Source organism: Octodon degus, unplaced genomic scaffold (assembly GCF_000260255.1).
Source record: "Octodon degus isolate 3935 unplaced genomic scaffold, OctDeg1.0 scaffold00108, whole genome shotgun sequence".
In the NCBI taxonomy this organism is placed as follows: domain Eukaryota; kingdom Metazoa; phylum Chordata; class Mammalia; order Rodentia; family Octodontidae; genus Octodon; species Octodon degus.
This window is the reverse complement of record NW_004524684.1, coordinates 1563633-1585793: the sequence shown is the minus strand read 5'-3', so window position 1 is coordinate 1585793 and position 22161 is coordinate 1563633. Positions and strand designations below refer to the sequence as shown.

General features: G+C 39.1%; 1 protein-coding gene across 1 annotated transcript in view; it reads right to left on the bottom strand.

Moving 5' to 3' along the window:
• The window catches only part of Ptpn12 (protein tyrosine phosphatase, non-receptor type 12), a 51669-nt gene extending 30131 nt beyond the window's left edge, over positions 1-21538 (bottom strand). The window contains exons 1-7 of the mRNA XM_004639249.2: positions 21426-21538; positions 14932-15008; positions 12990-13085; positions 11569-11607; positions 7914-7985; positions 3622-3681; positions 2075-2217 (exon numbers count right to left, since the gene is read on the bottom strand). Coding sequence (XP_004639306.1) covers positions 2075-2217; positions 3622-3681; positions 7914-7985; positions 11569-11607; positions 12990-13013 — 338 coding nt within the window. The 5' untranslated portion in view covers positions 13014-13085; positions 14932-15008; positions 21426-21538. The remainder of the gene's footprint in view (positions 1-2074; positions 2218-3621; positions 3682-7913; positions 7986-11568; positions 11608-12989; positions 13086-14931; positions 15009-21425) is intronic.
• Between the last annotated feature and the right edge of the window lie 623 nt (positions 21539-22161).

Here is a 22161-nt window from a genome sequence, read left to right as displayed (position 1 = left end):
TGTGTGTGGCCAGCTCAGCCCACCAGGGGGCGGGCTGGCTGGCATGTGGTGCTGGGGGATTGAACCGCGGTCCCTGTGCTCTGCTAAGCTTGTTCTGAGTAGGTACTTTAGACCACTGAGCCATCTCACCAGCCCTACATTTCCTTTTAAAAAGCGTTCTCCACAACATCCCTAAAGCCACAATAAACTTAGCTTTAAAAAAGTGAAGTCAAGTTGGCTCCTGCACTTTTGTTTGGTATAGCTTTGTGTCCCCTTCATTACTGAGTTTCTTGAGGAAAAAGAGCCCATCCAAGAGGGCCGGACACTTCCTGAGCTTGCTACAGAGACAGCAACAGAGTTCTACCTGTGAACAGTTACAGGCCATAACCTGGGAGCCCGCTGAGGTAGCGAGGTTGTCAGATAGGACAGGGCATAAAGGAGGGCAATATTTAAGGGTCTAAGATCATGCAGGTAAAAACATCTACCAGCCAGAACACTCACTTTCCATTTCCCTGACCTTAAAAAAAAGGAAAGGACCAGAATGCTTGCCTGTTCTTCATTACAAGCAGGGTCAAGTGGCTTATGTGTTGCAAAAATAACCAGCGAGCAGAAATAACTCAAAATACTCAATTAAGAACAGTTAGCAGCCGGGGAGATAGCTCAGTGGCTTAAGTACCTGCCTGGCAAGTGCAAGGCTCCAAGTTCTATCCCAGGTATCAAAAAAAGAAAGAAAGAAAAAGAAAAATTGGGTATCTTAAGACTGTTTTATTTCATATAAAACACGTAACAGAGGGCCTGGGGAGATAGCTCAGTAGAATAAGTGCTTGTCTGGCAAGAGCAGGGTCCTGAGTTCAATCCCCGGTACTGGAGAAAAAAAAAAAAAAAAAAAAAAAAAAAAACCACAAAAAACAAAAAAAACATGTACTAGTTAACCTCCACTCCGCCCCAAGAACACAAAATTACTTATACCACTCCCTGCTCAAATAGTCTTAGATTCATATTCCCAAAAGACAAAGACAAGGGTTTATATAACTACTTACATGTAACTAATCTGCAAATAACTGAACCTCAAACGCTAAATGAATCAATGAAATTACTTCTACAGATTTGGGGAAAAAATCATCCAGCCTCAGGTAATCCTTACAATAGCGTAATCTTGCCATAAAGCACAATTTAATAATGATACCTTAGTACATGTGTATCAAGAGTTTATATTACCTTGCTGTAAGAATCACAGCTTCCTGCTCTACCCAGATTTCAGTAGCCATAAAATAGTTTGTGGTATGACAGGCAATGCTCCCAACATGGAACCTGATGTTTTCAGGAATGGAAATGGCATTTGAGTGCCTCATAATTCCAAGTCACACTTTTTAATCTCTACTGTAATAGCTCTGAAATTAGTATATGTCTTACATCAAAGACTTGTCAAATGATCTCTTTCCCTTGAAAATGGCAGTGATTTCTCATTTTAGTGTATATAAAATAACGGTGCATCTTAGGGAGCCAGGAGTGTGAAAGATCAATGTATATGTACACATCTAAATACGTTTTAAAAAATCTGACATCAAAGATATAACATCAATGTCATAAAAATTGCTACATCATTTTATCTGGAAAAGTTGAGAAATTAATAATTCTATTTCATTCTCTAATGCAAGCTTTCATCTCCTTAGGAAAAAAATTAGTAACTTTGTTCATAAAGTAATGTTTAACTCTTAAGATCTTCACCCACATAAAAATGTTTCTATGTGTCTGTTTCTGTCTGTGACGAAGAGTATCAGTGCACTGACAGCAAACAACAGAGCCAATAACAAGACCACAGTAGCTGCTCTAAGTGCTACGGCAAAGAGCGCAGCTATAGCTTCCACTGAGCCATCTCCCCATGAGAAGCATTTTGAAAGAAATTATGTTTTAATGTGAAGTTTATAGCCTGTCAATCAGATTAGATGACATCAATTTAAGGCTGTTGTTTTAAACATACCGATATAAGGCTGGAAGTTCAAGATTACGCTGATATTAATACAGAAATAAACATTACTGAATTAACGTGAGCCTTTAAGCGCTGTACTCATACATGCGGAAAACTCTTTCGTACCTGCAGTGAATACAAATCGGTACGTCTTCATGCTCTTGGTACTTCCTCATCAAGCTGATCATATCCAGGATGGAATCAAATGACGATGGGACATCGTGGTCTGGCCAGTTCACATAATGAAATTGATACAGCCTACGAGATTCCTTCACAAAGAGTAGAAACTCAGTAACCATGAAAACACCATTTGTACATTTTTCTTTCGGAGGCAGGGTCTTGATATACAGCTCAGGCTGGCCTGCGCTCACCAGGTAGCCCAGGCTGGCCTTTAACTTAGAGGGATCTTCCTGCCTCTCCTCCTGTGCTAGGACTACAGGAGTGCACACCACCACGCCTGGCTACATTTGTAAGTTTCAATCTATATTTCATTGAATTGTCATTTGCAAGACATGTGTGAGGTGTTTGGCATTATCTTAAAAAGAAAAATGCAAATAAATGACAGCTTGTATTTTTTTTTTTTTTTTTTTTTTTTTTTTTAAATTTATTTTTATTTATTTATGTGTGTGTGTGTGTGGCCAGCTCAGCCCACCAGGGGGCGGGGCTGGCTGGCATGTGGTGCTGGAGGATTGAACCGTGGTCCCTGTGCTTTGCTTAGCTTGTTTGCTCTAAGTAGGTGCTTCAGACCACTGAGCCATCTCACCAGCCCCCGACAGCTTGTATTTTAAACTGCTTCTCACATGTGAAGTACCGACGCCAATGGCTCCACATGTAGCAGTTTATTTTACTCTCCCTGAGGAAGATACTACTGATAAGGAAACTGAAACAGAAAGTAAATAACCTGCATAAAGTGCCACAGGAAATGACAAATAGGGGCTCCAACTCAGGTGGCCCTGCTTCTTGAATGTTCTCAGTCACCAAAACATTATATACACTAGTTAATCCACACTATTACACAGATCAACAGGATAGTAAACTAGTAACTCAGAAACAAAATGTGCCCAATCTCAACCCAAATGCTAATTAATACAGATCATTTCTCAAACTATTGTCTGGGTTATCCTCCATGACTTCTTAACACTTTCAGGTAAGAGCATGGAAATCTATGAGTTTTAAACTATTTTTGGAATAACACAAAGGTGTTATTTGCCTTTTCCTTTAATAAGCTAGTAGAAGATATGCTATTATATTCCTGCCTTTAAAGCTTTTCTCAATTTTAATTTCAATTGTCATAAATCTTAAAAAAAATACAATGCATATAAATAAAAGCTTTCTGAGAACATCAATGAGTTTTAAAAGTGTAAAGGAGGCACAAAATCATGTCATAAATATTTTTGAAAACTGTTATTCTAGGAGTAAATAGAAACAACTCCCGTTTACAGCCTCCCAAGCGCTGGGATTACAGGCACGCGCCACCACGCCCAGTCTCAATCCCTGTCTCAGCACACCCTGGGGGTGGAGCTGGCACAGCAGTGCCCGGGAAGGAATCCCTGGCCCCTGCCCCTGCCCCCGCAGGCGCTTTAATCCACTGAGCTATTTGGCTGGCCCACAATATTACTTCTGTATCTTTTCTTTGAAAACTATTACTAGAGTGTCTAATACAAAGTACTTACATTTTGAAATTCAAGTAACAATGTCCTAATGAAGTAGTCTGTTCTTGCTTGTTCATCTTCCTAAAGAAAAGAAATATTGTATGTGAAAACATTAAAACAAAAATATACATATATAAAAACAAAATATTTGAAGTCTGTAAGATAAAGTTAAACTCAAAAATTTACAAATTAGTATATAGTCCATGGGCTTGTCCAGTATGAGGTCCTGGACTCAATCTCTGAGACCACAAAAGCAAAACCAAAAAATATCAAGATATTCCTGGTAATCATAAAAAGTCATTCTAAAATTCAGTTTATCTTTTACCCTTTTTTTTTTTTTTGTATTTTAGTGAAAGGTCTACAGGGTGTTCAGGGTCTCACTACTAGATCAGACTTGTAGTGATTCTCCTGTTTATAGCTTCCCAAGTGCTGGGATTATCAGCATGCACCACCACACCCAGCCTCAATTGCTGGCTCAGCATGCCCTGGGGCTGGGGGGTGGGTGGGGGGCCGGCATGGCAGGCCCGGGGATTGAACCCCTGGTCCCCTGAGCCTGTTTGCAGGTGCTTTAATTGGCTGAGCTATTCGGCTGGCCCAAAAGAGGTGCCTGTTAACCTATCAGCAAGGAATCTACCATCTAATAAGGTATGTGCCAAGTAGCAGCAACCATTCCCATACAGAATGGAACAGAAACTACAGTCAGAATGTCACTCCTCAACCCACTGGTGTACCCAGCCACAGCTGTTTCAGCTTTCCAAAATGCTTGCCCTTCCCTGCCCCACACCCTCTCAATTTAAGTGGGTAGAAATGGGAAGAAAATCACAAGTTCTAATATTAAGGTTGATAATAACATTAACTATTAGAAGTTGCTCACTATCATTTAGCAAAAGTACTAGAATGACAGCAGGGAGATAGCTCAGTGGAATAAGTGCTTGCTTGGCAAGTGCAAGGTACTGAGTTCAAACCCTGGTACCACTAGAATGACACAACAGTTTGCCACTAAGCAAATTATTATTATTATTATTTTTGCTTATTACAAAAACAAACTGTCAAAATAAGAGCCAGTGAGACAGGCAAGCATAGGGACCTGTGTTCGATCCTTACACCACATACGGCGCTAGCTCTGCCCCCAGGCACACCGGGCTGGCCACCCAGATCAGGTGTGGTGGTGCATGCCTATAATACCAGCACTCGGGAAGCTGCAAAACAGGAAGATCACTATGAGTCTGAGCTGTGTAGTGAGACCCTGTACCAAATACACAAAATTTAAAAAAAAATTATCAAGCTAACAGTGTTATTGGTGAAATGGATTTTTAAAAAGTCATAGTAATTTAGTCATACTTTTCCCCTTAATACCATTAAGGGGATGGTAATTTTACTCTTACCAAAAAGGGAGTACAGGTAAGAACACTAGACTAAGACAACTTTTTCTGTAAAGAGCAAGAGAGTAAATAGCTTGGGCTTTTGGAACCATGAAGTTTCTTTCTATAGAACTTTTTTCCTGCAATAGGCTAATAAATTAATGGGCACGGTTGTGCTCCAGTAAGACTGGGCATAAGCCAGGCTGCGGGTGCTGCCCCATGGGTGGTACCACAGGACTGGTCCAAACAGAAGGCCAGCCGGCCCTCTACCCATAGTTAACGCCTCCCCTCCCCTTGGCTCCAGAAATGACTGTCACTGACGTTCTCAAACACCTGTGTTTCTGCATCAACACAGAAAAACTGCTGGAGAAGTCACTCCCTATGAGGATCTCCACCAACATGCTTTTTATTTATATATTTGATTTTGTTTGCTGTTAAATCTGTGGAAACAAATCCTGAGTCGTCAGGAATAAGACATATAAAAGCTACGTTCTGTTCTGAAATCAGCTAAGAAAAATTTTGTCTCTTCAGCATGGGATCAATCCTGATGTAGACAAAACAAGCTGTTACTAATCAAATTAAGCTTCTTCTCAGGAAGACTTTCAACGTCTTTTAGTACAACTGAAAAAAAACTAGAACAGTCAATTCATCTTTTTGCAGATTATAAGCCATTTCCTTTTTTTCTATTCATTATTGTAGGTTGTGTATTATTTATGATTCCCAAACGTTCAAAAATTTCAAGCTGTTTTGTTATTGAACTGTGACATTTGCAACAATTTTCTGATAGCATTTTAAATTGACAAATGTTCAACAGAACTAGATTGCTTCCCTGGGCTGGAGTAATTTCTCAACTAGTAAGAGAAGCAGACAGCATAGTGTGTATGGGTTATTATTCTTCCTAAGTGGAAATGCAGTGCAATTTAAAAAAATTAAAAGCAGGTTAGTGCTTCACACCTGTAATACCCACTCTGGGAGGCAAGGCAGGAGTACTACACCCTTTAGCACAGTCTGGACAACTTACTGAAAAACCCTGTCTCAAACCTCAGTAAAGTAAACCAAGCTGGGCTGGAAGTACCGCTCAGGGATAGGGCACCTGGGTGTAATCCCCAGTACAACAATAAGGGGCTCAGTAGGAGCATCTGGGGATGTAGTTCACTGGAAGGTCACCAAAAACCTTCCCCAATTTAACCCAGCACTGTCACAATGAAGATACTCTGACCAGAACCCCTGTGTATTTACTGCATATTAAATCCCAAAGTTCAGTTTGATTACAGATTTAACATCAAAAAAATCACATTGCATTTATAAAGTAGACAGCTTAATACAGCCTGAATTCTTTTCTGCATCAACACAGGAAGCACTAAACTTAAGGAATGTATACACATCTGAGAAATTCAGAAGCCTTGCAATAAAAATACAAAAATTATAAATGAGCTCTGAAATCTACCAATGACAAGTAAAATAACATATATCTTCTGTTTAACTATACAAGACAAAGGCAAAAGCAATGCTGGGTGCTTCACTGAGGGAGTTTTTTAGGTGACTTGGACATGCTGATGATAAGTCTTGTCCAACTACCTGTACGTCTGACTAAACCAAAGCAAGAGAGACTGCCCAGCCCACCATGTCTGTCCACAGCGCCAGCCCTCCTCAGCTCTGCCCTGGCTGCCTCCAACTGGGGGGAGCATCAGCTCCTTGGCCTTGGGCTGCGCAGCAGCATTGCCCTGATCCCCGCTCAGTGGGATCTGAGCCTGCTGGCCTCCTTAACTTCTGCGAGCCAGTTCCTTAGAATAAAACCCCTTGCACATACCCACTCACACTGCCCCTACAGACCTACGTTATTGGTTTTATTTCTCTGAAAAGTCCTTGTTAATTCATGGAAATTATTTCATTTTCAGATACTCAGTCATGGTCTTTAAAGTTGAAAAAATAAATTATTATTTTGTATTTTTAGGGAAATGTCTACAGGGTGTTCAGGGTCTCACTACTAGATCGGACTCCTCGTGATCTGCCTGTTACAGCCTCCCAAGAGCTGGGATGACAGATGTGCGCCACCACACCCAGTCTCAATTGCTGTCTCAGTGTGCCTTGGGGGCGGGGCCAGCATGGCACACAGGGGATTGAACCCTGGGGCCCTGCACCTGCTTGCAGGTGCTTTAATCCACTAAGCTATTTGGCCAGCCCTACAATGTTATTTTGTGTAGGTGACCAAGAAAGATGGTAACATCCTAAAGCAAATTATTCCATTGTTCAGCTTGCCAGGAGTCTATTTTTGTCCTTTAGTCTTATTTTTCTTCTTTTCTCTTACCCTACTGCATGAATTTTTGAGCTTGAATTTATTTCTAAAGATCACCGAAAGTGTAACATGTACATTTTAAGTTTCATTATCAAATTATAATGAAAATAAAGGATCAATATTTACATCCAAGAAGTAAAAGTTTCACATAACAATTTGGGGGGAAGATAATAAGTATCAATGGTTAATATTATAATCTATGCTTCAGTCATAAAGATCTTATTTTTCTGATTTGAAATAAATATATCAATTTCAAAATAAATTGTTCAAAGCATATGTTTACTGTATACTTATATATACACTTAATCACTATCAAAGGCTAAGTTGATGTAGATGTAAGATACAGGAAAGTTACATATTTATTAAACGTCCTGGGCCAGTGAGGTAAGTCTAAAGCGCCGGAAGTGCAGGGACTGTGGTCCAATCCCTGGCACCACATGCCACGCCAGCCCCTCCCCCAGGGTGCGCTGAGCCAGCCACAAAAAAAAAGTACCAAAGTATCTACATTTAAAAACAGTATAAAAATAAATTTTATTATTTATTATAAATTAAAGTAGATTTACACAGGATGCAAGCCACTTGGGTTCGTACATTACAACGTAATTTTTATTTATACAACATAATTTTTAAACAACATAATAAAAACAGGTACTTACACAAGAAATTTTAAATGGTGCAAATGTTATAGGGTCTTCCCCATACAAAGGCCAATAGCGTTCACATTTTTTCTGTCATCAAGAAAAAAAAAAAAAGGTAATTAAGTAAAATTTTGTGTTTTACTGAGATTAGTAGGCCAGGAGCGAGGAGAGATAAGCCATATTCTAATGTCATCAAAGCTAAGCCACCGTGTCTTCACCAAGGTTGGTTATGAAAACCTTACTAGTAGCAACGTGTGAACTGTTGGCCACTACCTCTTGGTTTACAGAGTAGATCAAAGTTTTCCCTTCGAAAACAAAAACTGCTATGAACAAGTATTCGGCACATGGAGGCCCAATTAGGAGATGGGTTATGGGCAAGTTTTAATACTCTAATGTGACAATCTCTAGGACATAGTGGAAAGCAAATGTTTTCTTTGGTATCAGAAGAATTCTCCAAGTACAAGTTTTACTGCTAACTCTTTATCTGTAAAAAATAGGAACAATAAAGCCAAGAATGATGGCATACACCTAGAATCCCACTCCTCAGGAGGGTTGAGGCAGGAGGATCTGAGTTTGTGGTCAACCTGGGCTATCCAGTGAGTTCAAAGCCAGCCTGAACTGCAGAGAGATGTCTTCAAAATACTAATAAAAATGAACAATAACCCATATCTTACAGGATTACTTCATGTACTACTTAACAGTGTAGTTCAAATGTTCCACTGATAAAACTTACATAAGCATAACGTAAATAGAAAATATTGTAAATAATTTCTTTTCTTTTCTTTCTTTTTTTGCTGAGCTGGGGATTGAACTCAAGCCCTTGCGCTTGCCAGGTAAGCACTTATTCAACTGAGCTATTTCCCTGGCCCCTAGGTTTCTGATTCTAGGAAATGATGTAATATTTATACCCATCAACTCATTTATCATTTTTATGATAAAAAAAACTCAAATCTTTTCTTCTACTGGTCTTGCACTCACTTTGTAGCCCGGGCCAGCCTCGAACTCACAGCAATTCTCCTGCCTCAGCCTGCTGAGTGCTGGGATTACAGGCATGCACCACCATGCCCAGTATAATTCCAAATTGAATTATTATTTTTTTAAAATTATTTATTTATTTTTATTTATTACATTTATTTATTGTGTGTGTGTGTGTGGCCAGCTCAGCCCACCAGGGGGCGGGGCTGGCTGGCATGTGGTGCTGGGGGATCGAACCGCGGTCCCTGTGCTTTGCCAAGCTTGTTTCAAGTAGGTGCTTTAGACCACTGAGCCATCTCTCCAGCCCCCTAAATTGAATTATTATAGTTCCAAAAATAGTAAGTGGAATTACTGCACTAGTAAACTGTAAGTGGACTATACTGTATACAGGGCAATAAACTAGACACTAATACTTTAGACCCTTATTAAAGTCACAGCTTAGCTCCCAAAATTTCTTTGCCAATAGTTAAAAGAAAAATTAGAGAACAATTTTGTTTTTAATTTGGTTAAGTTTTGAAATTTTAAATCAAACAACAAGTTGTGGAAATTAATGCAGGTAAAAATGAAAAACTACGAATAATATGCCACTCAGCTGAGCAGTAACTGAGTTATATTGATGGTATACAATTAGTAGCACCTGTGTTATGGTTTGTGCCTAGGAGTCCCCTCAAAGCCTCATGTCTTTGGGGTGGCTTCTAGAGTTTGATTAATTCATGATCCAATGCAGGGATTACGGGTATGAGTGCTACAGCCACCGTGGAGTGGGTAATCTTTGACCTATATAAGGAAAGGAAAGAGGCTTGGCTATTGGGCACAGCTGCTGTTCCTCCCTTTGCTCTTTCTGCAGTCATGAACTGCTGCCCTCTGCCACGTAACACTGCCTTGGAGCCAGCTAAGTATGGTCTGAATTCACTAACTGTGAGCTCATTTAAACCTTTTCTTCCTTAATTTTGGGTGTCAGGTATTTTGGCCCAGCGATGACAAAAAGGTAACTGAGACAACCTGATACCAAAAAGTTATATGCCAAGTATCACAGATGCATAACCTGTCATTCTGCAAGGTGCGTATCTGCAGAGAAAGAACCCTAAAGCTGGAACAGTAGACCGTAGTGTCAAAGTGCTGAGGAAGAGTAGGTTTTTCTGGGTTATCTTGTTCTTTGTATTAGGTCGCATTCAAGGTCAAGATCATCTGATAAGTTCTAAGTCCTTACTCAAAATCTAGTACAGGCTGAGAATTGCTAATTTGGAGCCTGTAACCTAAAATGCTCTGAAGTTTCATACTTTATAGATTGCTCAACTGATAAAGTCTAGGCAATTATTTCAATATCTGAAAAACTCCAAATTCTAATACTTCTGGTTTCAAACATTTCAGACAAGAGAAAGCACCCCCCGCTTTGTGCTGGAGGTGGCAGCTGAACCCATGCTTTTGCATTGGGCTAAACACCAGCTCTTTACATATTCTGAGACAGGGTCTTGCTCAATCATTAAGTCACTCAAGTTGGGCTCAAACTTTCAACCCTCTTGCCTCAGCTTCCCATGGGAATGTGCACTACACCTCACCAGATAAAGGATCCTCCACTGGTACTAACAGAACACTAAATTTTGACTTCAAGAAACTTTACACTCAGTATAACTCAATTTTACATTAGGTGGCAGTATCACTGAAAAATAAGATGAGCTCATCAACAGGAGGAAAAGAAGAAGTCCTAAACCTTATTAGCAAACTAAGATACTATTAGCTGAGGGAAATTCCTATTTCCTAAATATAACTAATAACAGCACATGCAAACAATATCTGAATGTTTTTATTGTTCAATTGATTCCTAAAATCTATTTCTTAATTTCAGGCTATTCATTTTCTGTCCAACATTAACTAATAGTGGTATAAGTTGTAGTTTAAGAGGAACAAATAACAAAAATTATGTTAAACTGACATTTCCCAATTATTTACATAACACTCCACTTAACTAAAGTGTAAAGTGTAGTAACTTCCTCTTTTGACATGTCCCTAACCGAAATACAGCTCAAAAAATTTCTGTCTCTTAAAAATGATTTGTAGTTTACCATCAAACCACATTAGTACAACAAAACTTCATATAGAATTTTTACATAATTTGTATTTTACATTTGTGTGCTATGTTTATAGAAGGCCACATTTGAAGTTTTATTTAAATACCTGTTTTTTAATAAATGTATCATCATTTTTTAAGAGAACACTTCAGAAATTAACACTTTTCTATAGCTTAAAACTAACTTAGGTAAGGAATTTTCTTATCTAAGCTTTGAAAACAAAAAATAAGACATTGGTATTTCATAGGTGTATAATCAGAATATTTAAGTTACAAATTGATAATTAAAAAATTATAGCATTAATATATTGTTGTTTAACTTTATTTCTACTTTTAAAAATATACTTCTCTGCTTTAGTCTGTAATTGATGTTCTACCTATAATACTTGAAACATTTGAAGACTACTATGTAGCAACTTCAAATTATTTCAACTATGTCATAAAATATACTTATAAAATGTTTGAAAACTATTTCTTTTGGAGATTATTCTATTCTTTGTATCACATAAAAGCAAATATAACTCAAAAAACTAACCACTTTAACTACTTGGGCTTAGGCTATCTTTCCTAAAATAATAAAAGAGGTTAATCTAATTCTAAAGATGAAAAAGTGTAAATAGGTATACATACCCTGCCCATCTCGAATTCCCGGCAAGCCATTACAATAATCTGAAAAGGCAGGGTAGGGACAGAATAAGGAATGTATCATTCAAACACAAGACAATTTTAACCAAAACATGAAATCTCAGGAACTACTTTTATCCTGTAGTAGTTCTGGCCTGTCTAAAAAAGTAGTTTTAATATCAAAATCATACCTTTTAAATGAGAGCCAACTGTAGCACAATGAATTTGACTCCAATTAATGTGGCTTAATGAGCTTTAATAGTAAAGCTCCATTTAAGGATATTTACCTAATTAAATCATATTTTTGAGTCAAAATTGGGCCAAATATATTTAGTAATGTCTAAAATTTAAATGCATTGAATTTAACATTTTTTTAAAAATGTATTTAGTACAGGGCCTATAGGGTTTCACTATGTAGAATTGACTCAGTGATTCTCTTGTTTTCAGCCTCCCAAGTGCTGGGATTACAGGCGCGTACCACCACGCCCAGTCTCAATCGCCCTCTCAGCTCACCCTGGGGGCAAGGCCAGCACTGCACACAGGGGATTGAACCACGGCCTCTGTGTTCTGCCTAAGCAGGCACTTTAGTCCTCTGAGCTATTTGGCTGGGCCTTAACACTGTTTTTAAACAGAGTTTATATTTTTAGAATTACTGTATTTTGGGCTGGGGGGGTTAGCTCAGTGGCATAAGTGCATGCCTGGCAAGCACAAGGTCATGAGTTCGATCCCTGGTAAATTACTGTGTTTTTAGACTCAATAAAAGACGTATTGTAATGTTCCCAACAAACCAATAAAAGCTCCCTATTTCTGCTTTCTCCAGCTCCACATCACCAGCAAGCACACACTTTGGCTCCAAGAGCACAAGGCAGGACAGGTTGGCTTTTCACAGATCCCAACTCGCTTACTTCCTTGCTTCCTAGCCACAGAACGGATCTCCCTTCATCCACCACCCACACTTGGATATGCTCCTAACTGAGGTCTGGTGGGCATAGGAACCAGGAGTGGCTTCACACAATCTCTTACATGTCATACAGTTATTTATAGCTATGTGCTCACTCCCAGGAGAAGGAACTCAACAAGGGGCTATGACTAGAAAAACATAAAGAACATAATTCCCTGGTAAAGCGCATCACTAACACAAGAAAACACTAATGATTTCGTGCCCTTTTAAAGTTCCCTAGTAACTTTCTTATCAGTTACCAGCTTAGGGCAAGGTTTAAATTACTACCACACTTTCTTCTTCCAATATTGAGACTAGCTTGTCAGAATTTAATGAGACATTCAAGAATCGATTACTATATTTTGTAAAGGCTATTAATAATTAAGCATAGACCATGGCTGAAATGTCCTCTCCTCCCTTACTCAGTAAAACATCTTACTGCATTTCATAAAACTTCTCAAAACATTATGAAAAGTGAAGTACTTACTACAACGTTGTACTCCCATATCATCCTCCAAAAATCTATTACTGTATTTGCTAAAGGTCCTTGGGTTGCCACATATGCTTTTGGCCCATAGACACCCTAAAATGGTTAAACATAAATGTCACATTTATAACGATGAACAAAAACATGTTACCTAAATTTTAATAACTAAAATTTCCATTAGTAATATTATTTTTAGGCAAAGTATTTTAAAATAACTTTTATTTATATTACACAAAACATGGCAAAAATATATAAATTCATTTCAGCTACTGGTAAACTGTTACTATGGTTTTGTGTTTATTAGATATGTTTCCAAATTCTTATTTAAGAATACGTTTACAAGGGGCCGGGGAGATGGCTCAGTGGAGTAAGTGCTTCCCTGGCAAGCACAAGGGCCTGAGATCAATCCCCAGTTCCGCAAAACAAACAAACAAAACCTTTACACCAGTGAAAAAGTATTACTTACCTAAGAATTAAAAACCCCAATACCTTTTGGTATTGGCAAAGCAATAGGAGCAGAAATACAAAAGCGTGCTCTGATTCTAAAAATAATATTACAACCATTGAAGCTTCCTCTTAGCTACTTTCTTCCATTGCTATCTTTAATTATCCATTCAACTTTTTGTTTACTAAACTACTATGAAGCTCTGAAATAACAAACCAACAACAGACCAAACACGCTGATTACAATCAACATCAGTACAGAAAGTCACATGGTGAATCAGTGCCATTAAGTATAATTAAAAACTAGAACTTTAACATATCCTTTAGGAAAGAATGTGAATGTTGACAACTCCTAAAACAGCAAATTACCTATTCACAGTAGTATTTGTTTTTTAATTTTGGTTTCTGCTGCAATTACAATAAACTACCTAAAAATTTATTTTTGCAATCATGACTGTTCAGTATTAATAAAAACAGTGACTTCAACACATAAATTATTACTACCTCAAAATCTTGTCACACTGTCAAAAAAACTTTGTGATGCTTAAATACAAATACTAACTTGAATTAATACTACTGTATAATTAAATTAAAAATCAACAAGCTTACAGAACAAATTAATACCTCTGGTTTGGCTCAAGCAAATGCATTGGTAGTGTCACTTTCTATTGATAACTATGTAACAACTTCCCTACTTTGGTCAAAGGGTAATCAAATTTATCTTTAAAAGCAGGTGTTTAAAGCTGGCCATCGTGACTCATGCCTGTAATCCCAAAACCTGGATTACAGGCTGAGGAGGAAGACAGCAAAGGCAGGAGGAGTTCAAGGCCATTGTGGGCTACATAGTGAGTTTAAGGCCAGCCTGAACTTCATAATGAGACCCTGTCTCACAAAACCAAAGCAAAACAAAACAACTGTATTTATGCGTGGATGTCATTCTCACTTAAAATACAGAAGTAAAAATTTCCAAAAGTCTGTTATGTTCTACAATTTGAAGTGGGTATTTCCCAGTAAATCTAGCCCTACTCACCCTGAAAAACTATTCAAAAGAACAAAGATTTTCTGCGATAACTGCTATCAAGAAAAAAGCTGCATGGTTCAACAACAGGGTATGATCGGGCCCATTCATGTTCCTAAATTCGAGAGGTCATTTAGAAGGTGAAGTTTTAACAGAGTATTTACAGGCCTTCAATGGAAAAGAATAAGCAAAACAGAAAAACATCTCTGGAATTATAAAACTAAGCAAAACCTGCATGCCTGTATGAGTCTGAAGACAGAGAGGAAAGCACAAGAAAATGTGTGAGGCAGAGATTTATTTTTTTGTTCCTTTTGCTGTTTTTTTTTTTTTTGGTGGAACCGGGGATTGAACTCAGGCCATCTCCCCAGCCCCTCCTTTTGTTGTTGAGACCATGTCTGGGCAACTTAGAAAGCTTTACTAAAACTGGTATATAGGATGCTACTAAAATTACAAAAAATATCACTTAAAGTTAATACATACCTTAATAAAATTTGCATTGATATAGTCTGAATCTTGAGAAGGAGTCTTTAAAGTTAACTTAACTCTGCTGTGATCAACTACAAGGAAAAGAGAAAAACTATATATATTATGTCAGGCTAGCACTCATGTACTTACTAATGAAGTATACATAAGGTTAAGAATATAAGCAAAACGTTAACTTTTTTCTTGCAGTACTGGGAACTGAGTACAGGGCCTTGTGCATATCAGGTGTGTGCTTCACTCTGAGCTACGTCCTCAGCTGCTTTTGTTGCTCTATTTTGACACAAGGTCTTGCTGCGCTGCCCAGCCTGACCTCAAACCTGCCATCCTCCTCCTGCCTCAGGGTCTGGGACCAAAGGGAGGACCTCGTACATGCTAAGCAAGTGCTCTCCACCGAGCTACACCCCAGCTTTGGCCAACTCTTAAAAGGACAACTATCATGAATAAGTTATGGTTCCTTAGTCCAAATTGTATACAGAGTACTAATGTCCAGTTCTGCTGATTAATTTATTTACTTTTGATGAAATCTTATCTAGAAATTTGTAAGAAACATACAAAACACACTAGACTCCTGATGAAAAGTACATATCTTGCGCTTCCAAGAATTTTGTTTATCAAAGCTTTGTCAAATTATTTCATTCATCCTACATATCCTCCTTTCTTTAAAAAATACACATACTCAAAAAAATGCTGCTTCTAGTAAATGAGAATATTCAGTTGTTAAGACACATGTTAATGATGGTTAAGTAATCATACAAACCTTCCTGCCATGTGTGCCAGCAACAAGCAGTCCCAATTATTTCTTCTTACTCACATGGCCTATCAGTCTCTATTCAAAGTATATCAAAGCAGAGTACAACAGGAGGCTTACCAATGCATTCTGTACAAATATTTTTGGTATCACGGATCCAAATACAGACCACAGTTCTCACATGACAGACTGGCTGCCTGTGTGCCAGGCTGGCTACCTGCAGGCTGGGAATTTTCATTTTGCACACAAAAAAAGTTCTCTAAGAAGCAAAAGTTTAAGCATATATAAAATAGAACGTAGAATGAATTGTTCAGCATCTACTACCCAGCTTCAATAATTAGCGTCTTTGTCAGTCTTCTGTCATCACTGCCAACTCAACAGGTGGGGGCTGGGAAAGCAAATTAAAATAGTAAAAGATTTTTGGGCATTCTACATCACATACTAAGTTTGACTCAGTAAGTTACTTAAAACTCTCTATTAACACTCTGAAGCACAGGCAAATATAGTAACTTTGGCCTTATATCATATGAGCTCAGTACATTAAGAATTCCAAAATCATCATTACTTTGGGCACATCACACATTTTTTAATGTTTTCACTGGTGATCTTATTAAGCATAAAGAAGCTAAATATTTAAGAAATAAAGTTTCTGTAATTTTGCTAATTGCTTCTACAATCTCCCAAGGGTCCAAATCCAAAAAGACAAATTAATACTGGCCATGTGACAGTCTGTAAAACAGCATCCCTCGCCTGTCCTGAACAAACTCTTAACAACTGGAGGCAAGAAGAAAAGATATAAATATGATCACCTCCAAGGAAAAGATCTATTAGCTAAACCTTAGCTCTGAGAAATAAAAGCTGCCATAATTAACACTGAATCAGGGGGAATACCCAGATTCATAAAGGCTAGCCTGGCTTTTGCAGACAAGGCAGATGGTATCTAGATCAAACAGAGTGTCGTCTGTAGCCAGGGCAGTTTAGAACTCTGACAACTTAAAAAAAAAAAAAAGAACCTCTGACAATGTAGTAAGAAACTTTTTTTTCCTGGTGTGGGCCTAGGGATTGAACCCAGAGGTGCTTTAAATGAAGCTGTATTCCCCAGCCCTCTTTATTGTAAGTCTGGGTCTTGATAAATTGCCTGTGCTGGGCTCTAATTCATGAGCCTCCAGCTTAACCTTCCAAGTAGCTGGGCTGGCTCACAGGTGTGCCACAATGTCTAGCCTATCACTCGGTAAGATTTACTTATTTATTTATTTTAATGTATTTGGTACAGGGTCTACAGGGTCTCACTACGTAGAGTGATCCTCCTGTTTTCAGCCTCCCAAGCACTGGGATTACAGGCGGGTACCACCACACCCAGTCTCAATCTCCATCTCAGTGGACCCTGGGGGCGGGGCCAGCAAGGTAGACTGAGGATCAAATGCCAGCCGCTGTATTCTGTCAAAGCAGGTGCTTTAGTCCACTGAGCTATTGGGCTAGCCCTCATTCAATAAGATTTAAAAACAATTTTATTTACTTATTCATTTATTTATTTATTGGCTGGCTGGCTCAGCCCACCCTGAGGGCAAGGCTGGTGCGGCATGTGGTGCTGGGGATTGAACCGTGGTCCCCTGCGCCTGCCTAAGCTTGTCTAAGCAGGTGCTTTAGACTGCTGAGCTATCTTGTTGACCCAAAAACAATTTTTTAATGTATAAATGATATGAACAGACTTCACCAGAAAACACAAACGGCTAATAGCACAAGTAAAGGTGCAAATGAGAACTACAAGGACAGCCACCACATGGCTATAACCAAAGCATCCAATGCCAGCATAACGCAAACACCCAGCAGCCCCTGCGGTGCAGAGGTGGATGTGCAAGGAACATTTGGGGCGGGCAGGCACTCTGCTTTCATCCACCTGGCAATGTGCAGAGGAGCAGCCTCACACAAAGAAGCAAGTGAAAGCCTGATGGAGTATGTCACGGTGGGGATGTGACAAAGCAGGGTCCTCCCATCAATGAAGACACAAAATGGAACAGCCACTATGAAGTACAGTTCCCTAACTTCTTAAAAGGACAATGTAAGCTTCCAAAGATCTAATAATTTCATTCCCAGTATATATCCAAGATGAACAAAATTTTACATACACAGACACGTAGAAATATAGCAGCACTGTTCATGTTTATCAACTGGTGAATGGATAAAAAATGTGGGGTATCCATACACTGAAATATGAATATGTCTCAACAACAAAAAGGATCAACTACTGATATATTCAACACAAATGGATCTCCAAAATGTGCTAAGTTAGAGAAGTAAGGCATAACATATTGTACAGTTATGTCTGTATTAAACTTCTGGGGGCTGGGGAGATAGCTCAGTAGAATAAGCACTTGCCTGGCAAGTGCAAGGGCCTGAGTTCAATCCCCAGTTCCACCAAAAATAAGTAAATTTCAGAAAAGAAGAACCTGTAGAAACAGCAGATTAGCAATTGCTGGTACTGATGTTTACAAATCTTCTGGAGAATTTTGGGATGTCCTGAAACTGGTTATGCTGTTTTACAGCTCTACAAATTTACTAAAATGAAACAAACAAAACAAAAAAAATCCCCAAAACATGTAATTATATACTCTAAATAGGTACATCAGATAGCAAAGCTGTTTAAAAATATTTTTGCAAACAAACACTAGACATACTAAACATACAAAGGAAGTTAATAAATTAGTTCTAACAGTAAGTAAATATGTATTTATAAATATACTACTTTCAATGTGATTTTCTGAATCAAAATAGAAACTGGGAATCAACTTCTCAAATCTTAATTATTCTAAAGAAATAAAAGGCTGTCACTTTGCCTTTAGCGCAGTGATGAGGCGCCCAGAGCAGCAGCCGACCGATGCGGGGCTCTAGGGCTCACATCCCTGCTATAAGGCAAGCTGCACAGCTCTGCAGCCTCTGCTCAAAGTGGTGGGCTGCACCCAGGTGATGAAGGATGTGTGGTACTGTGCCTGGACTCTACGAACACCTCTAACCCAGATAGGACAGTCAAGCTGCCACTCTAAAGGGAAAAATCACTCTCTCTGAAAAATCACTGTTTTGTGTATCAACTAACTGCCTTCACTTAAAATTCTCATTCCAAACTTTTTTTTTTTTTTTTTTTGGTGGAACGGGGGATTGAACTCAAGCCCTTGAGCTTGCCAGGCAAGCGCTTATTCCACTGAGCCATCTCCCCGGCCCCTCATTCCAAACTATTAATACCTTGACAAGTCATTTAGTGTCTGTCTCTTGATTTCCCATCTGCAGAACAGCATATACAGTACTTGTCTCATAGCTCTGTTTGATGATTACCATAAAAATCCCATTTATGCCAGAAAATAGTAAGCAAGGTAAACCAGTGCTTTTATTTTTCTGGGGCTAGCTTAACTTTATTAAAACTGTTCTCCTATTGCCAGCTTTCCCGGGTCCCTGCTCCAGCTGTATCATCCTCAACAGCACTAATCACCACCTAGCGGGATTTATGCTAATTTGTGTCCACTGTTTAACACCAAGACTAGAATATGAACTACAGGAGTGCAGGGACTCTTGCCAGTTTTGTTTCTGCACACAGTACACCACGAAACATTTTTGTGGGGGTGGGGAGATAGTGTGGCAGTTTAAGCTCCTGCCTGCCAATAACAAGGATCCAGGTTCAATCCCTGGTACCACACGCCGTGCCAGCTCCAGTACTCTGGGCACACTGTGCAGGCCACCAAAACCAGGAATAGTGGTGCACGCCTATAATCCCAGCACTGGGGAAGCTGAGACAGGACGATCACTATGAGTCTGAGCTGCACAGTGAGACCCTATACCAAACAAATAAAAGATTGAAAAAAAAAAAGCAACTTTTGTGTGAAAGTTAATGAAAATTTATAAAGCAACACATAAAAATAGAAACTGCAGCTATTTAAGACTTACCTCCCTAGCTGACAGAAAAAGAAGTGGTCTATCTGAGCACAGGCACTAACCCCAGAGAATGCCACCTCCAGATGATCCATCTTCCCCAGTGAAGTGTCCAGAAACCCACAGCAACCCTCCTGCCCTCCCAAATGCCTGTGTGATGTTCAAGCCTCAGCCACAGCATGAGGAAGGCCTTAGGTGACTGGGGGCCTCACAAGCACACAGAGTGCATCTGTCCTACCACACAGGGGCGCTAGGGAGAGGCCCTTACCAAGCACCAGGCTGTTCTGCTGGCACCATGACCCCTCATTTCTCAGGCTCTAGCACTCTAAGAAATATTTTTGTCATCAGGAAGCCATGCAAATTAAAGTACTTTTGTGTGTGTGTGTGTGTGTGTGTGTGTGTGTGTGTGTGTGTGTGTGTATTTTAGGGAAGGGTCTACAGGGTGTTCAGGGTCTCAGGACTAGATCAGACTCCTAGTGAGCCACCTATTTACAGCCTCCCAAGAGCTGAGATTACAGGTGTGCCACCACGCCCAGTCTCAATCGCCCATCTCAGCGTGCCGGGTGCCAGGTGGGGCCAGCATGGCAGGTCTGGGGATTGAATCTCTGGCCCCTACGTCAGCTTGCAGGTGCTTTAATCCGCTGAGCTATTTGGCTGGCCCCTAAAGTACTTTTTTGATATAGCAGCCTAAATGCACTAAAACATAAAACAGATATTAAGGAAATATTTTGCAAAAACTTAATGAGTGCAGTTACTGTGCTGGGCTAATATAAAATCCTTAGGTAGGTCTAACACTAGAAACAACCCTACAAACTATGATTATTGTCTCTATTTTACAAGTGAGGAAATCCAGACCCACAGACGATGACACCAGTGTCTTATAGCTAACAAGGATGTGAACTTCTGCTCAGAGCTCTTCATCACTACCTTTTCCCTATTACTTGTTAATTCTGCCAATATATTTCACAGCTGAGAAATGAAGGATCAGGCACACATGGCGGTACCTGCATGCAATTCCTGCTATTAGGGGAGCTGAGGCAAGAGGATCTCAAGTTTGAGGCTAGCCTAGGCAATTTAGCAAGACCTTGTTTCAAGTTTAGAAGGGGGTAGGGATGTAGCTCAGTGGTAGTGCCCTTGCCTAGCATGAGGGTGGCACTGCATTCACTCCTCAGTGCTGCAGAAAAAAGAGACACACAAAGACAATCAGTGAGGAACAGAGGAAGGAAGGACAGGGAGGAGATGACATAGAAGACAGCAATCATGGGAGAAGAGAAATTTCACAGACCCTGACAACAGTGTCAAAATACTTAAGAGAAAAGAGTAACGCTGAAAAGAACACTGCACCTAGCAATGGAAAAAGCCCCTTGGCATGCCTGTCAAGGACATGTTTGCTAAGAATGAGCTCAGAAACACTGAGAATGGCTGACACAGAAGGGTCAGGGGAATCTTGGGGTCCACTTTCTCATGCATAGTTAATTAAGATTCTTACTGTGAACAGGTAACAGATGAACCAGTAATTTTTAGCAATTTTATAAAATTTAATACAATTAGCTTCCCTGGATAGTCTTTAAAAGACATTCTCAGAATTCTGGTATTCAAATCAATTTACTATGAGCAACTGATGCTTAAGAAAAAAACTGCGCACCAAAAAAACTACTATCAAAAGGAAAAACAAGCACAATTGCAAATTATTATGTTGTAGTGTACCTTGAAAAAATAGGTTAATTACTACCTCCTTAATCAAACTCAGGAAGGATAAAAGGGGTTAGGCTACAAAAGGCTAATTGCATTTCTATTTGTTCCACCAAGGGCATTTCAAACTTACATGGCAGTATGTCCTTATATCTGTTCTTTTTAACATTTTCTTCTTTTTCTCCAGTGGCTGTGGGATATATCTTTTCTGTCCTATACTTGGTAGACAATCTTCTTAATCGCTTAAAATACAAGAAAATAAAATTCAAATTTAGAGAAACATTGTTATACTTAAAATATTAATGATTCTCAAATAGCTCCTCATCAAATTTGCTGACCCATTTCCTTATAACTAATTTGCGGCTTGCTCTTATTTTTCCCATCACTTACTAATTAACCTAAAAGATAATTTCTTTTCAGCACAAGTGCAAACATTAAGATCAGTACATAATCCAAATGAGTGATAATGAAAAAACTAGAATAAAAGAATCCTTATTTAAAGATATCATAAGCTGAGTCAGGACACTTAACTCACTCATTAATGTAGTCAGGTAACTTGTTTTAACTAAAGATGTCAATAACCTAGCCAAGCTTTAATGTCATGCCTAAAAGAACTGCGCACAGGTTTCTTTATTCCTTCTTGCAATAAACCACGAGCACCCATGATGTGCCAGGCTCTCCCAAAGGCATAACCTAATAATTACTTATAAGATGCTGCAAGACAAGGTTCTTTCACACTGGACTGGAAACGTCCAACAAAGACCAATTCTGCTTATTCACTGCATTACAGAAGTGGTTTGTGGGTTAGTGACAAATTCTTACCACATATGGCATTAGGGATGTTCTTTGGGCTGGAATATTTCTGTGTG